Here is a 26,504-nt window from a genome sequence, read left to right on the forward strand (position 1 = left end):
CCAAAACTGATCTTTTTTGCTCAAAGCCTGCAGATGCAAAAAAGAGAATCTTTACCAGAAAAAAAAAAAAAAATACTTATCTCTTCATTACGTTTTACCACGTCAACCTTTTGTATCGGAGAGCGCGCGCGAACATACACACCCGTAGCGCTGTAGTTATGTTGTTTTCGTTGTATACACCATGAAAAATACACACATGTTAGTTAATTGTTGCGTGGGTATGCGTGTCATTGGTGGATGTACGGCACGAGGTGGTTTGGACGTATGGATTGAAAAGAGCGCCGGTTCTTGCCGACCGGCTGATTTTAGGATTTTACGAGCAAAACGCGAGGCGCCGACAGCAGTCGAGCGTCCAGAGAACCAGCGAGGTCGGAGATCCAGGAACAATCTACGAGGATCCCAACATCGAGGCCAAGAACGACCAGTGGAAAAGGATACTCCTGCTGGTCATTGCCATCACCGTAAGTATACATTTTTATAAAATAACCTTGTTCAAGGTGATATTCAAAGTCGATGAATGTTTTGGTAGTTCTTTTACCAAAAGTCAGAGACAAGTTTGAACGGAAATTCGAAATTTTTTCTTTTTTTTTTTTTTTAATCCAATTTCAAGGTAAAATCGTTTATAAAAATGTTCATTCGGTGCTGTTCTTAGAAAATATAAATTATAATAAAACGATGTCCTTGCAAGTTTTTAACAGCTATCAATAAATGTAAAATAACAAAACGTTGGTAGATACGTTAAGTTTATAACTCAATTTAAATAACAATGTTTTTGTTCGACTTTTAAATTTAATTTCACGCAACAGCAAAAATGATTTTTTTTTTTTTTTTTTTTTTATTGATATTTAAAAATCCTTGAATAGATGTTTATTGAAAAATTAATTTTGCTATACTGTTCGTCGTTCGTACGTACACTTAAAGATAATGGAGAGTAAAATTAAAATCCCATTGATCGGCTGTGCTCGTTATAGGTGCACAACATTCCCGAAGGTCTAGCCGTGGGTGTTGGTTTTGGCGCTATTGGAAGTCCAGGAGCAACTTTCGAAGGTGCAAGGTAAGATTTTGAATACAATCATATACCTATTTATTTTTCTCTTTCTTCAAAAAGTCGTACGCTTCATTGAAAAAACAGAATTTTTACCTACCTCACGCAGCCAAGAGTTTATTAACATACAATTCCATTTGAATCTATAGATTCGAGAGAGAAAAAGGCGTGTTTTATGGGAAAACAATGTAGATGAAAAGATAAATCTCTTCTTGAATAGCTAAGCCGTGATAATGTTGACTTTCTTACTTTCCATATAGCTGTCCCGTACATTATATCTGCGGTGTCGTGGTATTTCGAAACAAAGTACCCGAATACCACTATACTTTCCCTACCCTTACATCGACAAAAATAGCAACTGCGATTCAAAAGTTCACTCACACGCAGAGAAACTCCAAAAAATCGCTTGCGTTAACCGATTTATTACTGTATATCTCCTTACGAAAGTGTTCACCCAAACTCGAAGATATTTGTAACGCAACTGTAATTGCACAGTTTCGTAATACGCAGAAACTCAAGTTGATAGTCAACTTGAATTTCTCGGTATTGCAAATAGATAAGTATCAAACAAACGGAACGCTGAAGTATCGATGAGCAATACTTATTGTCGGCTTTTTCCATACCTTATCCGCTCAAGGTCTAAAAGTCCACGCGCCGATAGGTGTGACGTTTGTTTTTCTAACGCAAAAAAGTAAACTTTGGAAGATACCACATAAAAAACAGCCCGCCAATCGCCCGGATATCCCTGAAAGCCTCCAAAACCACAGCAGCCATACGAGCTCACCCAGGGATGTCAGGTACCTATTTCTCCAGCCTTTGGTAACGAAGATACCACATGTACCGATACGTGCCCGTGTTGCCCCGGAATCAACTTGGACTGCAAGCCATCAGAGGCCGGCACGTCGACGCAAAGACAGGCCACCGATTCAGTAGTAACAGCCTCTTGGACGACAGGCCGATCGGACGTACACGGTCCGCCGAGCGCAGGGGGCTATACGGGGGGAGGCGAGAGAGAGTCGCGCGGAGGCATTCGTGGTAGGAGGTCCGCATGAATGAGTTCCACGGTGGTCGGGGCCGCGGAGAGGCGCGACGGGGACCTTACCCGGAGGCTGAGTTTATTGGCGCGGAGGGATTTTCTCTCTCGCTCTCTTGTGCCTCTTTGCGCTCGCGTGTATATAGGTATGCATGTAGGAGAGGAATCGTACGTGTTACATCTCTCAGAGGTGAAGAGAGAGAGAGAGAGAGCGTGTGGCCCTGGAATCCAGCGAGCCCTAGGCGCCGCGCATTCCATCCCTACCCCGTAATACCTACCCACGTATAATATACACTCGATCGGTGCAGGGCTCCTGCCGCGAGTTGAGGCCGTGCTCTATAGCTCTCTCGCGTGCTCTGTATGCGTGCGTTATTGGCTCCCGCGGGCTCTGCATTCTCACCGATGCCGATGATGAGTATTACGACGACGGTCTGATGCTTATTTCTCGCTCTCGCTGTTGCACATTGATTTTGTTGAAATGATTAATCGGGGGTGTATTGGACTTTTTTTAAAACGTACAAACGGATATGGATTATCGGAGATAAAATTGGCAGTACAGGGGTGGTAAGAAAACATTTCCCATAAGGAATAAATATATTATCTACGCCCGACCGCATCTCATAAGTGTTCACTTGTAATCAAAGTAATGAACAGTTCGATTGGAGAAACGCGAGAAGCGCTCGTATAGTTGTCACCCGTGGATGCGTGAGCAAATAAGTTTATAATATATTATTGTACATGTGTAGATGTGTACGGGTAAGTATATTATACGGGGAGTATTATGCACTGCTATACATATCGGGCGGCGCCACATTGGTCTAGACGCATGTCTGATGCCGGAAGATTCCCCGCACGGAGAGGCTTGTTTTCGTTGCTCATCCCTTTACTCCCCCGCTGCTGGTGCTGGCTCGTCTCTCCTCCTGTCGCCCCGTTGGTTTTTTCTTGTCCATCTCTTCTTCTTCTTCTTCTTCTTCTGCGTTTGCGAGCCCAGGAATGCAGGACCTTGCCTCTTGTACACTGTATAGCCCGCGCTTCCACACTCGAAAGAAGGATTACTTTACGTTTGACTGCATGTGATTTTTTTTTTTTTTTTATTCCAAACATGGCATAAAAAATTCCTACCAACATAATTAACATTAAAAGTTTTGGCTGTGTTTGGCCCCTTTTTAAGGTACAATTAAACAGGGCTTCCGAGGAGCAAGGCCGCAGGATTACTCTGGGTGTACCACCACACCGATTAAATCAAAAGTGCTTGTATATACCTTTTTTATTTGATTAGGTATGTATACTTGAGATTACACGAATAATTATGTAAGCGTATGGGTATGGGTGTGTATACGCGAACCGAGTCGATGATCACGCGCTGCAAATATGTGAATGACGAGCAAAGGGAGGGCAAGAGCGGGCGGAGGAGAGCCGATAATCGCCGGAGGTTATCGCGTCGGGCTGCCCGGCCTTTTCTCTCTTCCTCCTATACTCCATCATTGTACGTGTGTGCGTGTGTGTGTGCTCGCTCCCTTCGGTTCATTCATAAGCCGCTCGCTCGTGGGGCACAACAGCACCGATTTGAGATACATTTCTTTTGCTCCTTCTTTTTGCAGCCGAGCGGTGATATCGCGCGACGAAATCAAAGTTGGCCCAGTGTATGACCGAGCGAAATCAAAAACAAAACAAAAAACGTTTGTTCGGTCGCTCGAGCCTCGTCCGATGAGACTGAAATTTCAAAAAGGTAAAAAGGTGCCGCCACGCGAATTTCCGCGCGTTGGAATCCAGCGGTGCGCCCGCAAGTGCCGGCTTCGCGGGGACTCGGGAGGCAGCTGTCGTTTGCGCGCGTCCCTTTGTCGCGTAAACGAAAGCAGAAAAAGAGAGAGGGAGAGTCGTCGCGCGCGCATAATGGGCCGATTGTCGGGCATCTCGGCGGATCCTTGAAAAATGTACCGTTTGTCGTATATACTTACACAGTGGATACAGCTGGCGCTGCAGATGCGAAAGAAAGCGAGAAAGGTGGAGGCAACGCATATATATATACAAAGGCCGTACATCACCGTCGCAGCTTTCCAATTTTCATAGACATGCGCCCCGATGCCGTGTTCTCGTGTGCACGTGCCCAATGAGCCCCAAAATATTACACCTATAGGTACCATCTGCGTTAAATTAAAGTACCATGTTTTTTGTATACATATATATATATTTTTTTTTTGCGTTGCTACGTAATTACGCGATTGCTCGACTTGTAAGGTCGATGATGCGTGTACACATATGCAATATGCCCCAATATTACTCATTGTATAACCGAGTTACGCTACAACGGGTTACAACCGCGTGTGCCATTTTTTTTCCTTGTTTTAGAGACGTAGATTTTTCATTATATCCATCTATACGTAGGTCTCACTTGTAGTCCCAACCAAAAATTATGAATCCCATATAGTTTGTACCGAAAGCAGCATTAATCGCACACGCGTCCATGTATATATATGTATGTTTAACCAGCAGTTCGCCTTGTCTTTCCTTGGAAAGGACACTCGCGGTTGTTGATCGGGGGAGAACCTCCCGACGACAACCTGCACATGTATACACGTATATGCGCAGCGAGTGTCCGGCGCGTGACCGTTTTCCTTGACCAACTGTTGTACAGCTGCCTATACCTATACTACTCGCGGGAAAGCTATGTCGCGGCCGGCGGAAAGGCCGTTTGCGCGCGCGGTGTCGCAAGAAAAGCCCCCCCTTGTCCCTTGCTTCAACGTAACCATGTATACCAGCAGAGTTTCATTCACTGGCTCGATGAGGCGCAACTCTACGCAGCTTTGCCACCGTCGTCGCGGTGTCCCGTTCCCTGGGAACGGATTACCCAATGGTCAAAAACGGTGAGAGTACATCTCGGGTATATAGGCATTCCTCGTGGAGCCGGTGGTGGCTTTGGAACTCGCTGTTTTTTCTTCTCTCGACGCGTAATAAAAGCCACGACTAATCCGATTTCGATGCGGAGCAACGACATCGCCGATACCACACAGGTACTCTACCCGCTTATGTACCTATACACATACGGCAAGTCGGCGTGGAGCGTCGTGTATTACCGTGCAGCGCTGTAAGAATGCAAGGTATGCGGACCCGTTTCCGGTGTCAACGAACGTGACAAATCCCGGGTGTATACGCGCCGTTCACCGCTCGACAATGCTCGCGCGTTCGGCGCAAAAATACATCACCGCGAGCAGCGCACCATATCGCACGCATCGTTTGGTTTTGCAGGTGCACGATCGCCACTGGGAAAAACTCTTATCTCTGACTCACTCTTGTTTTTTATTTTCCTCTTTTCTTTTCTCGTGCGATCTCGATACTTGACATTTTCCATATGCGTACACTACACGCGCGACTTGCCGTCCGGAATGCGAAACTGTGTGTCCTGTTTTTTTTCGCATCCGGCCTCTCTTTTTTTTTCGCCCCGTTCTCGGACTCGAGCGGAAAAGTCACTTTTTATTCCCTCCTCCTCCTCCTCCGAAGAAAACACGGAATGCGCGCTGTGGTCGCAGCAAAAACATCAACGGCTGGGATGAATGAATCGTTTTTGCCGCCGATAAACCGTATAGTTTTCATATACTTCCTTTTTTTTTTTTTTTTTCCGCTCGAGCGGAACGAGCAAAGAAATCGCTCCATACGTAGCGAGAAAAGCGCGCGTACAATACATCATAATGTAGGCTGCGCTCTCGATAAAATTTTTTTTTTTTTTTTTTTTTTAATTCGCGCTCCGTCGTAACTATAACGCGAGCGAGGGAGCTGAATCATCGAACGATTGAATGATCATTCGCGGCGGAATGTAAATGAGCGTGTGTGCATGTCAGTGCGTGCCAACGAGGCCAGGAGGGAAAAACCCCCGACCAACCGGAGCAGCCGATGTCAATCGGAAAAAAAAAAATGAACTCGCTCCCATTAACGAGATAACCGGGCTACAGCGAGGGGAGTATACGGTGCATTTGTACAAACATGAGCGTGTATACGTACTCGACCCGAAATCGCTTCTAATTGCGAGTTTCCCTTTTTTTTTCATAACCAGATCATATAGGTATACGTGTACACGTATATCACCAAGAGGTAATCCGAACGAGAGAAGCGTCTTTTTCTTAAACGCTATAATCTCGAGCCTCTGATATATATATATGTGTATATATATGTGTGTACCGTACGTTGGACGCGCACAATCTCTCTCTCTCTCCTTCTCTTTTTTGCGGGCTTATCTGGAATTATCCGTTCAATGGCGTATAAGTAAATTGCCCGACCAGAATTGCTAGTCCGAGTCGCCGTTGCTGTTGTACATTGGCTGCTAATGCAAAATTCCTCTGGAAAATTATACGCTCGTTCGTCGTGAAAAAAGTATACACCGCGATGGGAACCAACTCCAACTGGATTGTTTCATCGCATCAACCACGAAGAGATGGTTTATTTAATTTTTAAAGTGACTGAAACTAAGCGGTGCAGCTTGGTTTTTTAATTGACTTTCGGAACCCTGCACCTCCTACTCTCCCGAGTGCGCTGGGATTCCCCGGAAGAACCTGGGAATCCCCGGTTTCGCTCTCGCGTCGGAGAAAAAAAAAGAAAAAAGATGCGTTTCGCCTCACTTTCTCTCTCCCCGTTGGCATGTAAAATATCTCGAGTTGCGGAGATCAGCTTGTTGGCGACTTTTGCTTTACCAAAACGAAGCAGCGCACTAGCCATACTTGAGTAGCATCACCTAAAAACACACGCCGAGGGAACTCGCCTCCCCTGTAAAACGTACCTGTAGCACGTGGCGCCGAGAGAGAGAGAGAGAGAGAGAGAGAGAGAGCGTTGGAAGCACGAGAGGCATCCAGAAGGCAGATAATAGAAGTACCTACCTACTTATAGGCTGCTGGAGGAAGAACGGAGGAGAGAGGAGAGAAAAGGGACGCTGATTTGTATAGCGCGTAGGTCGAGAGGGGCACGGTGCATGTCGTATGTTTAACATGGCGCCGGACAAAGCTGCCATCTCATTTCAGCGGCCGGATCCTCGTCTTATTATACGCCGAGGGGCCACGCATCTCCTGCATCTCTCGCCTCCTCCCGAGATGTAAACTGCACGCATGCGGCCTCTCTCCTTTTTCACACTCCTCCTCTTTTCCCCGATTCTCTTTTGGCTCCTGACGCTTGTTTTTTTTTTTTTTTTTTTTTTTTTTTTTTCCCTTCGCCGTGTATATCAGCTACTCCTCCCTATACTTCTCCTCTCGTTCAACCTCCTGCGGCTTTTCTGTCGCTTCGGAACCCTTTGCCGGACGCCTCTTCTCCGCTCTTTTATTCTTCCTTCCACGTATCTCTCCCTCTCTTTTTGTCTTCATTTTTTTTTTTTTTTTTTTTTCCTCCTCGAGCTCCGTTCTCTCGTTTTATAGCGTATAGGCTGTACGTACGGTGGACACGGCGCCGGGCAAGGGGCTACCCATGCACATATATTTTTGTATTTTCAGACGCCGACCGGTGCACAGCTGATTTTGATCGGCTGCGAAGCGCTGCTGAGAATTTTTCGGCTCGTTTCGTTTGTTTCTTTCGGATTTCCTATAGCCCAATTATTTATACCTGTGCGCTCGTGGAGTTGGTTTTCTCTTTGATTTCTTCTTTTGGTTTTTTTTTTTTTTTTTTTTTTTTTACAACAGATCGAATATCGTTTGGAAAAAAAAAAGTACGCAAGGGTAATCGATGTTATACATCTCCGAGCTTCCCCGTGGCATCTCAAACATTACGTGAGTGCAAGCAGTGAAAACCACATACAGAAGCGCCGGGGCACTCGTTAATGCCGTATGATTGAACGGCAGCTCTCCTCGGGGAAACCAAAATCAGCACCTTCGCCGCAGCTATACACGGTGTCTTTGTCCCTTCCTCAGCTCTTGCGCGTCGACGAAAAGAGGACGGGACAACGAGGGAGAAGGAGAGAGAAAGCCGTCCTTATTATACATCACGTGTGTATTCGATACACGTATACACAAACGCCTACGTGTACGTGTACGTACGTATGGACGTGTGGGCAGAATTCTCAACAACAACGGCTGCTGGAGCAACTTGGGCAGCAACCGCCACGGCGTCGGCGATTCGCATTCCTCCGATATCTTTTAGTCCACATCTCAGCCCTCTTGCTGCTGCTGCTGTCGGGGAGAGCTCGTTTTCTTCTCTTACCTTCCTATATCCTTCCTTTCTTTCTTTCTTTCTTTCTTTTCATACCTCGGCTGGATGCTTTCTCTCTCTCTCTCTCTCTCTCTCTCTGTGTGTGTCTCAATACACCCACGTACACTTTATCTCGATTTCACTCAACTTTGTTACTTCGCGCGGTGAAGTGAAGGAAAAAAAAAGGCGAGCCGGAGCTCCCACGGAAATTGTCTTATAATTGAATGAGATGCCCCACGGATGCGCCCTGCTGCTACGTACTACCCCTGCATCGAGACGAATAAATTCGATTGGGCACTGATTGCATTGGCGTCGGCCTCAACATAGTGTTTCGTTCACTTTATTCCATATTCCATTGCCTTTACCTTTTTTCCTCCTTTCACCTACAGGTACAATTAAATTTTAATGAGACCCATATTTGTTTGCCAGTTGAGACGTCAAATTTTTATTTTTTTTATTTTTTATTCCAACGTAGAAGCACCCGCGACTCTGTTTCAATTAACGTTTAGCTGCTGGGTGCGTTATTAATTGTGTACGCGAAGCTAGGAGACACGTGCGTGGTCGCGCTCCCTTGGAACAGTATAGCAAAAAAAAAAGTGACGCGTACATCGTTATTGTTAAAGCCACGGGGGAGGGAGTGTGGAGATGAATAGGAGGGTGGGAGAGGGATAAGTAATGAATAAACGATTGAAGAAAAGAAAGGCGATGCAAAAAAAAAAAAAAAAAAAAAAAACGTGTAAAGCTAAGAAAAAGAGAGCACGTGTTGGAGGCCGGAAGTATGTAAGTTAGCAAACGCTTGAATTGGCTCGGTGAGCACGATAACTCCCCTCTATATATACCATCTCTTTTTCTCCCGCGTTTTAACTCTTTGTGAGTATATGTGTATATATACGAGTTACAAAGTGCATCGCGATCTTCAACCCGATAAACCGCCCATCCGCACGGAACTGAATTACGTGCTGCTGCTGAAGCACCTTTTTCCCGGCCTTTTTTTTCCCCTTTTCCGTCGAGCCGTGTACTTATATTCCATAACTAATGTTTGCTTGTTATTACGCATCGTACGTAATATGTATATACCTACCCTCTATGCGTGCACGGTATATATATACATGATAATTCGAGTGTTCATTATCATCACTGTTTGAACGATTTACGCTTAGTTCGTTGGCGAGACCTTCATTTAAAATTTTTTTTCTACTTCTCTCTCTCTCTCTTTCTCCCTATTGCTTTTGCTCATGCGAATCAATGACGTTTTAATTATAATATACTAGAGCCACGAAGCGATACTGTTTAAAATTACTCGTAGGTATGATCTCCATTTCCAATGATGAAAGTGAACTGTTGTCCCAAGCTCTAATTGCACTCGATGAGGTCGACGAGCGCCAAAGCATGTGGAAAACATTCCAGGTGTTTGCTCGCGCAATCTCCGTTGAGCCACGCAGGTACCCGTATTACTTGCCGCGACAAATCCACACCACCCCCCGGAGGCACATACCCTACAGCTGTGACTGATTGCATACCTGTTGTACGCACATTTCAAGCAATCTTGTAAGTACTTTGTCATTGGAAAAAAAAAAAAAAAAAAAAAAAAAAAAAAAAAAAAAAAATGTTTGTATGAGTATATAGATGAAAATACTCGAACATGAGTTCGTTCGTTCGTTCATTAGCTCGTGGACCACCTGGGCATCTGTCATGGCATGCATATTATGCACTTGCGTTTCCTCTAGCACCTGCATTAGGTTGGTTTACCTGTGCGCAAGTCAAGCATCAGCGAATCGATATACTTACACGTGTACGATCAGGCTCGCTCGCTCGATGTTTCCTGCGTGCGAAAATCTTAACCCCTCGTGGTGTTGCTATGCTGAACGAAGAGCAGTAAAAAGAAAGATTGGAAACGATGGCGCGAGAGGGGTAAGAGAAAGAGAGAGAGAGAGACGATTGCCTCGTTAATCCTTTGAGCGCAAAAGATAACCATCTTATTCCGTTTGAGCGAGCGCGCGCTTGCGCCTTATAATCATCCAGGCAAATCCGCTCGCGGAGGAGTTCTGAGAACTGGACCCCGCGAGAGTAGACGTTTCCAACCCCCCCCCCTTCCTCGGTTCCCCTGCAGCAGTAGTTTGCTCGCTCGCCTGTGTGCCCTCTCTCTCTCTCTCTCTCTCTCTTCTATATAAGCTAGTGACATTCCATGCCGATACTTTTCTCTCGTCTCGTGTTTCGCGCTCTTCTCCTCCTTTTTCTCCCCTCCCCCCTGGTACACCTCTCCTCGTGTCTCCTCCTTCTTCTTATCCCTTGTACTCCTATATGTGTGTGTGTGTGTACACCGCAGTACCAACTGGAATTTAAATCTATTCTATTGCCGGGGAAACTCGCTCCGGCTGAATTTTTACGACCATCCCGGGCGCGCGCTCTGTTTGCCGTACTCGCTTCTCCGCGCGCGGTAATGTCTATTCGCGAGCTTTTCAGAACATCCATTTGTTCCTCCGGATAAAAAGTGCTTTGAATGGGTATGTCCATCCCTTGAGATCCCCGTCTGTATGATAATCAATAACCGATGCTTCGAGTGTTGGTCGTGAATGAAACTTTGCGAAGGTATAGGGAAGTCGAAGGGGTTGCTTCCAAAGTGGACTAGACGCGCGTCGATTTTCCCGGCCAATCGTAATCGAACAATAAAGTAGTAGGTTACACTGTTTTTTGTTTTTAATTAATTATGATATTTGCCGTGTTATTCGTACTCGATTCTATTAATACCTAATACCTTTTAAGTCTATTATGTTCTGAACATTTAAATTGAATGAGTCATCAAAAATACGAACAGCAAATGAGCCTCGGTAGATATTGATTGATAAAATGTTTTAACCCAACATGTACTTTAAACGTAAATTAACCATCATCATTGTACTGAATTTTTTTTTTAATTATCATCAATAGATAGTTGTACGTAATTCAATTAACATTTCCATACCATTACAACGAGCTTACAAATAACGTTTGAAAATATTGTTCAAAGGTAACTGCAGATTAATCAATTTACCTTTTGAAAAAACGCCTTCAACCAAAGAAATGCCCTGAAACGTAACGTCACTCGCATGAACATTAATTACAAACCCGTATATTTAACTTTTAACAGTATACTTTGAACAAATACAGCATCACGCGTCCATCTTTCTCATTCCCCGAGACATCTTTGATAGTCGGTATACATACTTATAGTTATTATAACTGCGGGCCAACGATCTGGTCCGCCCTCGTTCCAGGGTCAAGCTGGCCTACCACCGCTTGCATGTATAACGAGACGGCGGCTTTGGTCCCGGCTGTTTTTCTCTTCGGAGCCGCGAAAAGGCATCACCCATACCTCTGTGTACCCAACCCTTGCTCAACTTGGTTGACCACCGATGCTATCCGCTCGGGTATCTTCACGGCTTTTTGCGGCTGTGCGCGTGGGCGGACGAGGAAGAAGAAGAGAGGCTACTTGTTCCGCGAAAAATTCCATCCCCACCACGTCCTACCGATCGTCTACTCGTTTACTTGCTCGCGCGCGCTTTTTCTCTCTCTCTCTCTCTCTCTCTCTATACGTGTGTCTGAGTACACTCACGGGGGCCCTTTCTCGCTTCCTCCTCATCTTTGTTTAAGTGAGCGAATAATTTCCGTGCTATATACTCATACCTACTCTTGGCTATTAATGCCCATATACACGTAGCAAACCCCTTCCTGTGTACCTATACGTATACAGATGAAGATCTACTATTTGCTCGAGTTTCATCTACACTCAATTTACACGCTTTGGACAGCTATATAAATCCGTAGGAGCATTTGTCAGACATGCTTATCCGCACATTCATATACTCGATATACAAATGCTTGGCTGCAAAAGACGCGCCCATAATTTTATAATATACATGTATATAATACGCGTCCGCCCGTTCTCGTCTGCATCTACTTATTGCAACAGTTGAAACGCCGACAGCGAGGCAATTAACGTTCCTATATATACCGCGCATCTCTTTTTTACCTACATCTTCTTCTTCTTGTTCTTCTTATGTACGAATACACGTAACATCTGCATTCCAAAGTAGGAGAGTACAGCGACCATGTGGCATTTATTATTATTATTATACCGATAGACGCGTTGCTTGCATTCGTACACTTGATCATCATCATAAGCTATGCGTACGCATCTCCGATAACAATCCATCAAACACACAAACGGAATCCTCGAGAAAAGAAAGAATATTGTAACATCGCAAAATCTCACCCCCTTTGGGTTTATTGATTCACCTGATACACGGGGCTGTCTGACCTCGAATAGCCATCACATTTTAACTTTATGGTTGTAAAATGATCGCAAGGTGGGCAAAATCAGCTGGTACACTCGTCGATCCAAATAAAATTAGACAAATATTTTTGGTTTCGTCGACATCAACGACGAGCACAAAGGAAAAGGAGCGATATAGCGCAGACCGATGTCGCTCGGCTCGAACGCCTGGAATGCAAGCAATGGGCGGGGGGGGGGGGGGGAGGTGCATTACGCATGCACACCACGTACGACTTTGTACTCGGAACGGCGGAGAGTAAGCTCGCCGTGCGTATCCCTCGTATACGAGGCTCGAGCTGTATAGCAGAACGACTCTCGGGCCGAGGATGCGACGACTACGCTGACCACGGATTTTCCACCTTGGCCTTCCATGCGTCGCTCTGTAAGATACGTCGTTGGATCGCTGGATACTTATGGGTTACCTGCTCCTACTGATGGTATTGATTTTTTTTTCTTTTAGACTCCACAAGTCGCGTCTTAAATTTTACAAGGGGCACCCGACAGTAGTGCGGCCTAATTTGACGGAGAAAAGCCATAACATATATATGCGGTAGCTCGTATATAACCAGGGAATTATTGGAGAGGGAAAAGAGGCCCAAACAAACAAACAAGAAAGAAAGAAAACGCGAGAGGTTGGGGTGGTGGTGGTGGGGCGCGAGAGGAGAGGCAAAACGAAAGGAGAAGCGAGCGATATCAGCATACGTCATGTCCAATCCTCCTCCTTTGCTCCCTTTCTTTCTCTCTCCCGTAAACGTGTACAAAAATCCCTGGAGCTCCATAACGAGGCTTCCTCTGCATGCCGACTCGCCTTCGAGAGAGAGAGAGAGAGAGAGAGAGAGAGAGGAACTTCTAGCGCGAGAGAAAAAGAGGAGATGATTCCGAAGGATCGAAGCGGAGCGAAAGAGGCAGAAAGAGGAGGAGGAGGAGGTAAGAAACAGAGAGGGAGAGAGGGAGGGAGGAATAAAAGAGAAGGGGGCAAAGGAATGCATGGGAACGAAGTGTGCTGCTCGCGCGAGCCGGCCCGACCGCGATTTGCCCGTCCCGCATTCCAGCACCGAGAGCCAGTACTGCAGGCACGGAGCACTCTGCGGACAAGGAGAGAAGAATCTCTCGGGCCACCGGCCGCGGCCTCCTCTCCGGCTTGCTCCGTACGTCTAACGCCACAGATCAACCCTTTATGCCTGTATACGTGTATGCACCTACATAATATACACACACGCTCGTTCTTTTCCTCTCCACCTACGTCTTTCTCTTCTTATGTGTATGTACTTGAAATATTCCTGCTTTATTCTCATCCTCTCTCCATATATGCATGCAGGCCTATGCATACCCATGGCGAGAAAACTACTCCATTCGCGGGGGTCCGATATAATACAGCCACCAAACGGACCACTGATTATACCTGTATACTTGATTTTGTTGCATGTACTTACCTCCATGCACATTATGTTACATATGCATAAAGAGACTGATGTGGGGAGACGAGAGAGCAGCCAGCCCATAAACTTACGTATACTCTTGTATGAAAATATCTTTACGTGCACAACCCACTCTATTTTCAAGCCCTTGGAATATATTTCCTCATAGATGTGCTGTACTGTAAGTCTTGATACCTTTTTTACCCACAGAGGGACTGCACCCCGCATACTGCAGGGCTCTTTTCAACCAAACAACTCTTGATGGCATTATTTCAAAGTAGTAACAGATTAAATGGTCAGACGTATTATATACGTGCATACGTTGTGCGCGATTCGCTGGCAATATCTATACGTTATATCTTTATAGCTGGAAAATCAGATTAGTTTATTGGTTTTACCTGTACTTATGACGTGTTATGGGTACGTTTGTAATTATTGTTAACGTATGATCGTACGTACATACGCGTGATTAGGGATAGGTGTGTACAACGCATGCCCCGCGTATCGGGCTGCACTCACAAGTGCGAAACTGGCCAGTCCAGTTTAGCGAGCTTTTTTACTCTCTCTCTCTCTCTCGGCGATGGCCATCGTTTGGCTGCACGGTGCACTTATTGCGAAGAAGAGGCTGCGCATACGATGCACGGAACGAAGGGAGGACTCCGGAGCTGCTCGCCGGGCTAAATTTATATACATGTGTAAGGTTCGATTTAAACCGCTCGGGTGAACTTTGCTGGGAAACGCTCTCGTCGCTGCTACTGCTGCAATTTTAGATTGAATTTATGAGCGCGGATTACGGTGACAAACGGCAATAGTACATCCATCAACATTTCTATGTAATTGTAAAGATTGGTAAATATGCGCACGGCTACGCATATATATATATATATATATATATATATATATATATATGAGAGGATCGATTGATTAGACCAAACTTTAAAAATCATCTTTAGGTAGATACTTTTCTATATTGCTATCGTCAAACTCAGCGATAACGGAAAAGCAAAAAAAGGGGGGGGGGTGGCTCTCTCAGAGAACAATTAATTTTTAAAGTAAATACTTTCGAGTTGAGAAACAAAACAAAAAATAATAATAATAATAATAAAACAGAGGATAAAGAGCACTCCCTTAATCCGTAGCACCGTGTAGGAACAAAGGCACGATCAGCTCGATAGTATATAGATAAGCGAAAGCCTGTATACATACTCGACACATATATATATATATACCTTGTACATGTATACGCGCGCACATGTGACTTTGCAGGGGAATAAAGAACTTGAAAGCTCCTCGGCACAAAGTAACTATAACGCCGTAATAGCAGCAAACCACCACCACCACCACCGATAACACCAATACAACACATGTATACAGCCTACCCACACACGCGCACTTGTAAGTAAGTATGTCGACGCAATGTGTGTATTTTCGTGTGTGCACAAGTGTGAAGTATATAGATACGTATATAAAGTCAGACAGATAGGGTTGCGCATGTGTACGTGAATATACAGATGTAGGTGTCTACGACGTCGAGCAACTACAACGACAGCTAAGAGAGAGAGAAAAACTACTTGGGCGCTCTCGCTTTGCTATGTATGTATTTATATTTATCCATACATATATACACACATGATGAGCGAGAGGAGGAGAGCGAGAGGAAGCAGCAAGGAGAGAAAGAGAGTCGCGACGAAACTTACATTCCGTTCTCACGAGCGGACGTTGACCGGCGTTTCGCTAGTAGTACAGAACCAGAGCTATATACACTCTGTACGGGCCTGTACCCCACTTGTATATACATATACCTAGGTACAATCCTACATACATATATACGTGTGCACATTGGCGCTATAGTTTGGCAACCCGCGAGAGATTTTCCCTGCCGCCGGTACTGCTTTTTTCTTCTTCTCCTTTCGTCTATGTAATATATATATACAGCTCCGAGCACGTGCCTCCTGGATGATGATGCTCGTTCTCGCGGTGTAGTGCCGGCGACTCTCCTCTTCGATCGCTCGCTCGTCTTTCCTCCTCCTCCTCCTCCTCGACGTCACGCGCGAAGCTCGGAATATCGCGCACTTGGGTGCAAAAAAAAAAAAAAAATCAAGAATCCTTCCTCCGAAGGATGCAGTACTCGCGTCAAAAAACAATCTTCATTTTCTCTCTTTCCTACAGCCAAATATGAACCACATAATATGCAGTTGATAAATAAACATAATATCAGCGCCATCGTTGTTTAGCTTAGAAAAATTGATCATCTCCGCTCGGTGGGTCCATAAATAAATCCCTGGTAAGTAAACCCACACCTTTATATAGGTTATACCCCGAGAACGGTGTTTGCATTAGCAACGCCTCTTGTATACGTACACGCTCCGAGTCGACCAGTCGGAGAAAAATTTAAATTCCAGCTCTCTCTCTCTCTCTCTCTCTCTTCTCCCGACGCCGTAAAAGAATCGTAAGGAGCGAGAGCCCGTACGTTACATGTAATGTATATGTACGTACTTGGTTTGAAAAATAAAATAAAGCTCGGCCCACTTTTATCGCTTACTCTTATTTCTCCCCTGGTTGTGTATTGTGCGTACACACACGCAAGAGCTAGGCATACATATACATCCTCTGTATGAACGTACCTATAAATATAACGGAAGTGAGAGCCACGTGTGATGTACAAGAAGAGAGAAAAGGAGCTAGTTGGATATATATGTGTAATATATTTATGGGGAGACTTTGATTCTCTCCTCCCGTATACATACAACTTCCTTTCTTCCGCTCTGGGTCTATGTACCCCACCTCGTTTCTTTCATTGCTCTATTCCGGCGACACTTTCAGCACAGCCGCGTCCTTTTCGTCTCTCCACATAATATATATGTATATATATACCTTCGCTCATCCGTTCGTTGGCTGTGCGCGTGATTTAGGTATACGTGGATAAATTCACAATGCGCTTCTACCTTTCTTTGATCCTCTACCCTCTTTCTTTGATTTTCCCTCCAAGTACAATGAAACGACTATACCCATGTGCGTAGGTTATACAAAGAGACGTTTATTAAAAATACGTCACAGCTGGGAATCGCCTCTCCGATGCTCCGTCGAAACGTTAAGTGTCCGTGACGTCGGTCCTTTTTTTTTTAATTACTTTTCCGTGGCTCCTCCGCTCGCCGCAACCATTTATCGATGAGAGGCTTGACCTTCTCTTTCTTTCTCCCTTCTATAATATATAATCCACGTACGTATGCGTCCCAAACTGAAAATTTTCGTGTGGAGTTCACCGCCCATTGTGCACTTTTCAAGTTTATTGCATGTAGTGTGGCGGTGGTCGTCGTTTGTACTTGGATGTACACACGTGCTAAGCAGCGTCGATCGAGGGTTGAGGGGTTTTTTTGTTTTTTTTTTCTTATTAAACGTCACAAAAATGTGTACGATTAAAGACACGAGATGGGAGAGCCAACCAAAACTCGAGTAGCAATTTTCGAAATTGTATCGTTAAGCAGTGGTGTGTATACTATATACACCTTATTAAATGGTGTTTCCCTTTCCTTTAGAATTAAATAAATGTTACCAATTTACGATTTGATTGCATATATAGGTATATACAGGTGTACCTCAAGAAAACTCATTGCAATTTCCACGCCAAGGTATTACACACCCGAATCACCGGTAATATTATACTTTCGCTCCCTGCACTGATACTGTACCTATACCCACGTTATATTACTCCGTGTACTCACATGTACGCGGTAGACGATCTCATGCACGCGTACAAATGCATCAAAGTTATTAACCTTCTTCTTCTTCTTCTCGGTCCTCGCTTTTCTCTTTCCTAAAGCAGCTTGCACGTATTTCTCTTCTGTTTCTCGACGGCGGCAGAATAGATATATTTCTTTCGCGACGCTACGTGCTATAGTATATATAGTGTGCACAAAAGTGTAGTATATAATAATAGGTCACAGTATAAATGTGTAGTTTACCCATCGAAGGCTCTTTCTTCTGGGCGCGGGTCAACTTTGGAGGAAAGAGACCGGGCCGTCGATCGCTCGTTTCCCAATTGATCGGACGAGGTGTGCACGTATACATATACGGAGGACAATGAAACGCGGGCCCATAAATAACCGCGGAATACCAGGAGAGAGAGACCCCGACAATGGGCCCTTTCTCCGTTGCCTTGCTTTTTCACTTCTCATTCGGCTTTTCTCCGCTTGGCGTCTGCGCGTGCAACTTAACACGCAACAATGTGGATGCGTGCAATCTATACGGTCGCGTGATTACTTTCACGGCATTTGTGTCCCTATAATGTGTGCAGCCGTGACTTTTCCCTCTTCCTCCCTCCCTCCCTCCCTCCCTCGAGATTTCTTTGTATTTTACCATTTAAGAGGGTAGATGATTGAATAACGTTGCCGTATAGCACGGGGTTGAAAATGGCGATAAACCAAGGAGGGCATCGCATATAAATATATATGTATATGTAGGAGAGCGAACAGGTGTACGGTGATCGTTTGGCTGAGAATCATTACCGAATAAGAGTGATCGGCAAACGAGGAAACGGCAAGGAAGGAAGGAAGGCACGCGGGTGACCTCGGCGGATCGGGTAATGAGAGACTGCAGGCAGACGGACAGTCGGGCGGAAAGAAAAAGGTATGTGTACATGTATACACATACCATTACCGAACGCCGGTGGATTTAACTGTACATCCTCTCGCGAGCGCAGGAATGCGAACGGGCGGTATATGTATATACTGCTCGCGCGATACAAGTATTGCGAGGGGCACTGGATTGTGCGCCAATGGCGCGCGTCCCGGTCCCCGTTTGTCCGTAAAAATGGCCGACGCGGCTTGTCGCTCGACTATTATTATACATTTTATTGCTCGTCTCGGTGTTTCACCAAACATCTATACGCCACAATATGTCTGTATAAAAGCTCACTCGCTCATCCCCCACCCCCGCAAACTCTGGCGCATCATGTGTATATATACCATTTGCTAATTTACGGGAAACTTATAATATGTGCTCGCCGATTGGGATGTGTGCCCATATTAAGATGCTAGATGTTGTATATGCGGTACAATGATTCGAAGCAGAAGCTGTTTCTTCCTCCGGAGAGCGAGGGGGAGCTCGCACACAGCATCGTGTACAGAGGCTGACCATTCATGTCCGTTGCTGAGCCCCAGATCAAGGGAAGATGGGGACTGAGTGGTATACGCTGGCCAGCAGATACATGTATATATAAATTCTTGACGATTCTTATATTTCACGATACGTAGGTATATATATATAGGGTACAGTGCGAAGGAGAGGTGTAGAAGAGGAGGCGCGAGAAAGCTGCTGTGTTTTACGAAAGAAGCCGCGAGCTGTGTAGCATTGCATGTGTGTGTGTGTGTACCCAGCCATGTATATCTGTACAGGTATATATATATATGTAGCGTGGAACACCACAAGAACACATAGTAATATTACGTGTGTGTGTGTACATCTCGCGAGAGAGAGAAAGCCGTTCATTCACCTGCTGCTCTCTTCGTTTTACGCTGCAACTCTTTGCTTGCTGCTGCTTCGCGTCTTTGACTACGTGGATTTTTTTTTTTTCCATACTTCTTGCTCAGCCAAAGAGCGTCTGTCGATATACATATAATATATACCCTTTCTTTTTCTGCGCTAGAAAATCACTGGAGCTATGTCAGTTTGTCACGATTCATCTTTACCACGGTCATATGTATTAGCACACAGGAGGTAAAAAAAAAAAAAAAATGTTTCAAGCTCGCGTGTTTTTGCGCAAAGACAATTGGTCCACACTTACCTCTGTGTTGGTTGTGGTAACCTGCAGTATACAGCTTGCCTGCAAAAAGTTAACAAGTTTTACGAGCGAAAGAACACAGGGATGATGATGAAGCACAACCGACTCCTCGCGCATTGTACAAGAGATACTTACGACGTGGCGAGGAATTTGCCTCCGCGAAAGGTGTCTTATGTGAGCATCAGCGGCTCGAGGCCGCGCGCTCGGATGCGTTGAATGAAACGCCTGGAAAAATGCCGGGAAAGTGGAAGCCGAGCTCGCCTTTTTTCTCTCCCCCTTTTTTTTTTTTTTTTTTTTTCTCCCCTGCGCGCTTGTATACGTATATATACTCACTTACTCGGCCACTTTGGATATTGGACCGATGCTCTCTCAGATTTCGTCCACGCGCGCATATTTTAAATACATGTGTAGAGATAGGTGTGACCAAATAGGTCAGCCAATTATACCTGGGTGTATACGCGTTAGTGTTGTATCCATACGAATGAACGACGACAATATTGTACTTGTACATTTCGAAAGCTCGCATGTAAAAAAATATGCACCACCTAAACGTGTACAGTGAACTCTCGAAGCGTCTCCTCTTTCGATTTGTAAGTATCCATCATCAAGTATCTAATTGCGATGCTCATCGCACGGTATTCTCCAACGAGTACATTGGGGGAGGGAGGTATAAATTTCTTCTTTTCCACGTTCCTCTTTACCCCATATATTTATTTTTAATCGCCGCTCGTCGGCACTATTGATAAAACTCTGCTGTATTTCACCTGATCATGTAATATCATCTCCGTATGTTTTACGCGTGTTTCAGAAACCTGGCGCTGGGCATCGGCATTCAAAATTTCCCGGAGGGTCTGGCGGTGTCGCTGCCCCTGCAGGCTGCCGGTTTCAGCACCTGGAAGAGCTTCTGGTACGGCCAACTCTCGGGCATGGTCGAACCCCTCGCTGGTGTGCTGGGAGCCGCCTGTGTCGCCGTGGCTTCGCCCGTCCTGCCTTACGCGCTAGGTCTGCTCGCATACACACCACTTGATTCAATTCACCATGTATTGTTTCAAAATTTCTAATTTCAATGGTTCTTTTTCGGTGTTTTGTGTAGCCTTTGCCGCCGGTGCGATGATCTACGTCGTCGTCGACGACATCATACCCGAGGCTCACCAGGGGTAATTTTTATTTCACTTTTATCAATAATATTATGTACTTACATGCGTATAAACAAGGCGCAATTTCTCCTCCATCTTAAAATACAAGTACTCACTCAGCACCATTCCCCACAAAAGAGCGTCATCGCCATTATCATCGTCAGCTCGAGTATTATGATAATAATATATACGTGTTCGGCGACAGTTACGGGAGAAACAAAGAATTACGCACGTATAAAAAACAGGTATGACGTTATAAATATAATATACCTGTTGGTAGGGTATACGAAAGGGCCATAATGGTGGCAATAAAAAGTGGCAAAATCAAACGTATGGAGAGCACGTTTATAATACTTACACCCGTCGCGCGTAACTCGTCGTCGAACGATTCATGAAAAAAAAAAAAAAAAAAAAAAAAACCAAGTAGGTACAATAACTCACGCGCTCCGCTCGCGGGAGCACGAAACTGCCTCCCCATAAAATTTGACAATTACCCTCCCTCCTCCCCGTAACCGATCGTAATGCGCACGACGCGAAAAAAAAAAACAAAACAAAACAAAAGCTCGGCTTACGCGTTACGCGCAAGGGCCGGTGTGCGTGTAGCTGTGGAAAAAAAACGCCACACACGTGCGAGAGCGCGCGCGCGCGCGCAAAGGTAACGAGTTTTAAAGAAGACACAATACAACCCTGTTGTGTGTGCTTGCAGCCCTTACGGTAGCTGTCTCGTTCTTCCTTCGCGACGATGTAAATCAACGCGAGCGAGAGAGCAGAGGGCGATTTTTCAGCGGTAGCCCCCAACTGAAATTATCATCGGGAGCAAGGGTGTATAGGGCCAACCTCGACCTTCTTTTATGTTTTTTTTTTTTTTTTTTTCCCCTTGCACTGCTTGTGACGTGTGTATATATGCGTATACTCGAGGTATTAAAACGGAATACGCAGGGCCATTGTGTCTCTTTTGCGCGGGGCGAGACGTCGAAGAAAGAAAGAGAGGAGGAGGGGGAGGGATGGAAAAAAAGGGGGGGGAGCAAGGGCACGCTTGGTTTTCTGTGCTATGTACTGCCGCAGTGGAAACAAAAACTCAAAGACAAAAGCACCGGGGAGCTCCCCGAAGAAGCGCGCGCACGAGACCAAAAATACATGTCGTTGCGCAGTAGCCCATTGAAGAACAACCGGCCGCCGGTCCCTCCCTCCTCGAGGAGAGGATTTATTGTTGTTCTAGCCCTCCGGTTCGCTGGTTCCGGTTATATTCGCAGCTTTTTTTTTGCAATTTTTATTTTTCTCTCTTTCAATTTTACATTTTACGCAACAAAAACAAAAAAAAGAAACACGTCTCGGGGTGACTTTGCCGAGTATATACCACGAAAAATATAGTACGCACACACAAACACACACAACTCATGCACACAAGTGTATATAATAGGACACTCGGAGAGACAGACATACACGTACATCATAAGAGCCGGACGCCCCTGCAGATTACAGCAGTGCAGCGTGCACTTGCAGCCGTTTCCGTCTCACGTTACCAAAGTAGCGAAGGGGGAGGGGGGTAATATCGCGGCCCAAGGAGAGCTTTCCCACCGACACAATATGTAATGTATAACGTCCCCTGTCCTTTCGTTTTGTTTAGCCCTTTAAACGCCGTACCGGCTGCCTCTCATCCTCGCCACGTTGATTTTTTTTTTTTTTTTTTTTCCCCCACTCCGATCGCATGCGTTCTTTTCTAAGCTTCGCCGATTTTTTGTTTTTCTTCCTCCACAAGTATTTAGCGAGCTGCAGTAGCAGACGGGGAGAAGCTGCCGTAGCTCGCGATCGGGGAGAGAAACGAGTAAGTATATACACAGCGCAGAGTGCATATACGCGCTGTAGAGGGCCTTTCACTTTTCTCTACCCCGCTCGCTCGGTGTGCGTATACATGTAGACGCGGTTGAAGAACGGAATGATTAACCGGAATAGAGAGAGAGAGAGGGAGCGTGTAACAGGTACTTTATTCCCTCGCCCCTTGGCGCGGAGGAGATGTACATTCGCGATAGCACCGGTAAAAACGTAATTGGCCTTTCTCGCGCCTTTTTTTTTTTTTTTTTTTTTTTTTCATTTCTTCCAGCGGATAATTATTATCACTGAAGCTTGCACCCCCTACCCCCTCTTTTTTTTTTTTCTATCATCTTGCTCATTTTTTTCGCTCATCGGTGCAACTCCATTGTAGATCGGCAACTGGGAACCGAAGCTAGAGTCTCACGCGCGTATCAGTTTCGTTAGTAGAGCAAAAATAAAAAGGAAGAGAAGAAGAAGAAGAAGAGGGGAGTGTACAAGCATCGGGTCGCTCATACAAGGCCGTCGTCTATACGTAGCATGGAGGGAGAGAAAAAAAATGAAAGGTAAGCCGGTGTAGCGCCGAGAGGCCTAGATTCCCACTTTCTCCCGAAAAACCCGACAAAGCCTCACCCCCCCCCCCAACCCCCGTTATCACCTGGCCCCTTGTACGTGCGTGTGTTGGTCCGATGGCACGATACACACGTGCGATCCCTCGAAAATCTGGACCCGAATCGTAGAGCAAAGCAGAGAGAGAGAGAGAGAGAGAGGAGCGTGCAAGCGAGAAGAAAAGAAAGGAGGAGGAGAGAGCTGCCGCGCCGGCGTTTTTCCCAGGGCCTCTCCTCTCCCCTCTCATTGTCATTATAATTGGCCCCCTTTTCGCCTTTGTGCGTCGCGCCTCGCGAGACCGATCTCACAGCCCAAAGGCCCTACATGCATACGACCCAATAGCTACACACACACACACACACACACACACCGTGGACGTATTACCCATGTGAGCTATGAGATACTCTGGCGTCGCGCGCTCCCTCGGGAAAGCACAAAAGTGAAAATAGACATCCAGCTCTTCGACTTCTCGCGTCTATACGCGTGTGTATGTATACGCTCGAAGGAAACGTCGTCGCGGTGCTTCCCTCTCTGTCTCCTTTTTTTTTTTTTTTTTTTTTTTCGCTGATCCCCGTCCGATGCACACACATATATTATACACTCGGCCCCGATGAGAACAGGCATACGAGCTGAAGCGAGCTTTCTTTCTTTCTTCCCTCCCCCCCCCTCCTCTTTTTTTTATACTTCTGAGCTAGATTTCGGGGCTTTGCTTGAATATATGTACGTATAACACGTGCGGATCGATCGGCTGAACGCCGTGATATCTCATGTAATGTCTTCCTATACGGTTATTGTTTCGTATATATGGGTACGCGCGTATATAATATACCTAACATTGCGTATACATGTCACTCGAGATTAATTTTATTCTCGCAAATCGAGGCTGATTTGAAGACTCGTTCATTCGAGTGGGCCGATCCTTGGCCTTTATATTCAACTCGCCCTTCCCGTACCCTTGAAACAATATTTTTTTTAAAGGTACGAACAAGCACTAAAGAGCAGACTTTATTTATAGCTGTGTGTTCCTAAAGCCCACCTACCGACCCCACAAACTTTTTAACTCAGTATTTTGCTACGAGATGTTAAGTAAGTACTCAACGTGGCACTTGTCGTTGAAAACAACGATTCATCAGACCTTCACCTTGACAGTCGAGTTTTTCCACCTGACAACCCCCACCCTCTCCCTTCTATAAGGGTAATCGTACGTGTATATATATATAGGTACTCGCTTTTTCCCATCGATCAACCGACCCATCCGAATATAGGTACGGCAAAGCTCAGCACGGGGCACCGCAAAGCACGAGCTCGTCCCTTCGTCCGGCAGCTAATTAAAAAAAAACCGCTCAAATCGATCAATCCCTTGTTACAGCTCCGACGATTCCCCTGCAGTTTCCTTTTTCACCCCCTCCCCTGCCCCTCGAGCGCTTGAGTCACGTGTATCACACTTGAAATGTACAAAACAACGAGTACTCGTCTCGAGCTATCAGTTTGAAAAAAATAAATCTCTTGTTTCCGTACCTCGCGAAACAACCACCTACGAGCTATAATGTATACCAAAAGCAGAAGTACGAGCTCCAACCTCCGTACTGTTACATGTAGGTAAGATACGAGATATGATTGATTGTAGAAATACGCCCATCAGCTCTAACGACAAGTCGTCCCGTAACTCACGCGTTCAACCTGCTACCTGTATTAAAGCCACACGTACCTTTATACGTACATACACGCGCGGATATTGTACCTAAGTACATATCCCAGACGGCCCAGCGTGTAATTTACAAAACCAACAAGCCGTGACGCGACGTGGGTATATATACACTATATGCACCGGCTCTTCTCTGCAAGTCAACCATATATATAGTATATCATCAAACATAGTCTACGCCATGCAGAGGAAGGGGGGGGGGAGGTCAGACCCCTTTGTGCCATTTTTCCTCTCCACCCGCTGCTTTCGTTGGGCAGAAAAATCACTTCCTCTCCTCGTCACCTTACTCGTTACCATGTATATACGTATATGTACCTACACGCTACACCAACCACCTTCTTACCGAGTGTTATGTCTGTTCGCAGCGGCAACGGGAAACTGGCCAGCTGGGGCGCAGTGGTTGGTTTCTTGGTGATGATGTCGCTCGACGTCGGGCTGGGCTAGCCCGAGGCCTACTCCTCTTCTTTTTTATTCCTCGTGCGATGGGGCCCCCCACTTGTGGCCGACGCTGCGAGCTTTTTTCAGTACACACCGCCGGGGACTCTTCGGGGACAATGTGTACCTTCGGTGGTTGGCGTTGTAGTGGCCCCCCGAGGTAAACCACCATTAACTACCGCACCCCGGTACGTTTCGACGAATGTGCTGCTGCAACGTAGTGTAATTTGTTGTTTTTTTTCCTTCCTCTTTACTATAGTGCAACAATTTACTTTGTTAAAATAAGTCTTGTCTCGTACCCCACGTACGGGTTACTTTTAGCCAGTTCCTCCGGGTGAGCTATAGTGCGATTTTATTATTGTCTTTTACGAGTATTTTCGTTGGCATTTATTTTTATTGTAGACAAGTACATGGCCGTGATTTTTTACGGGCTCGTCTCTATGGCGTTAAATTGTTGATTTTCAGCGCTTTACAAATGAATTTGAAAATACACGGCTCGGGATTCGTTTCTCTCGATCCATGGAAAGTAAACATACCACTAGAATCAAGATTTTTAATGTTTATTGAAAAAGTGCATTTTTTTTATCACTGTAAATTAGTTTCATTTCGGTGAAAATTTGAATTTTACTGTTTTTAGATAGTAAACACTTATTACTATTACATATATATATAGTAAATTTTGTTTTTTTCACTGGTTTTGCAGTGATTCGTTTAAAAAGTAGGAAAAACACAGTAATCATCGTGTTCCTATTCGCACTACACTTATCAATAGCTGCTAATAAAGTAGCGTGATTTTTTTGTACTCGAGGGTAGTAAAATTTTTTAACTTTGTACATGAAAAGACCTCAACGGTCTCGAAACAATGAACTTGATAATATTTTTCCAATTGAATACTGTAATCATCACGAACTTATATATACCTATATACATATATATTTTGATACGCAAGAAAGTACGTAAAAGTACGCAAAACCAAGAGGCAATGTAGAAGTAAGTCTGTACATATTATAATATTTGTATGCGTGTACAGAATGCGAGAAGATGATCGAGCTCTCGATGAACGC

General features: G+C 45.2%; 1 protein-coding gene across 5 annotated transcripts in view; it reads left to right on the forward strand.

Annotated features, from left to right (window-relative positions):
* The window catches only part of Zip48C (Zinc/iron regulated transporter-related protein 48C), a 31,201-nt gene extending 5,095 nt beyond the window's left edge, over positions 1-26,106 (forward strand). For 4 of the 5 annotated variants that reach the window (XM_014355886.3, XM_014355885.3, XM_014355889.3 and 1 more), the window contains exons 5-9: positions 310-461; positions 972-1,054; positions 20,555-20,748; positions 20,840-20,903; positions 25,371-26,106. In XM_014355886.3, coding sequence (XP_014211372.1) covers positions 310-461; positions 972-1,054; positions 20,555-20,748; positions 20,840-20,903; positions 25,371-25,449 — 572 coding nt within the window. In that variant the 3' untranslated portion in view covers positions 25,450-26,106. Of the gene's footprint in view, positions 1-309; positions 462-971; positions 1,055-20,554; positions 20,749-20,839; positions 20,904-23,085; positions 23,252-25,370 lie in introns of those variants that run through there. The other variant, XM_089589070.1, reaches the window with a different exon arrangement.
* The last annotated feature ends 398 nt before the right edge of the window (positions 26,107-26,504 follow it).

The sequence above is a fragment of the Copidosoma floridanum genome, unplaced genomic scaffold, assembly GCF_036245765.1.
Source record: "Copidosoma floridanum isolate Cflo_tuat_1 unplaced genomic scaffold, Cflo_Japanese_pri ptg000007l, whole genome shotgun sequence".
Classification (NCBI taxonomy): domain Eukaryota; kingdom Metazoa; phylum Arthropoda; class Insecta; order Hymenoptera; family Encyrtidae; genus Copidosoma; species Copidosoma floridanum.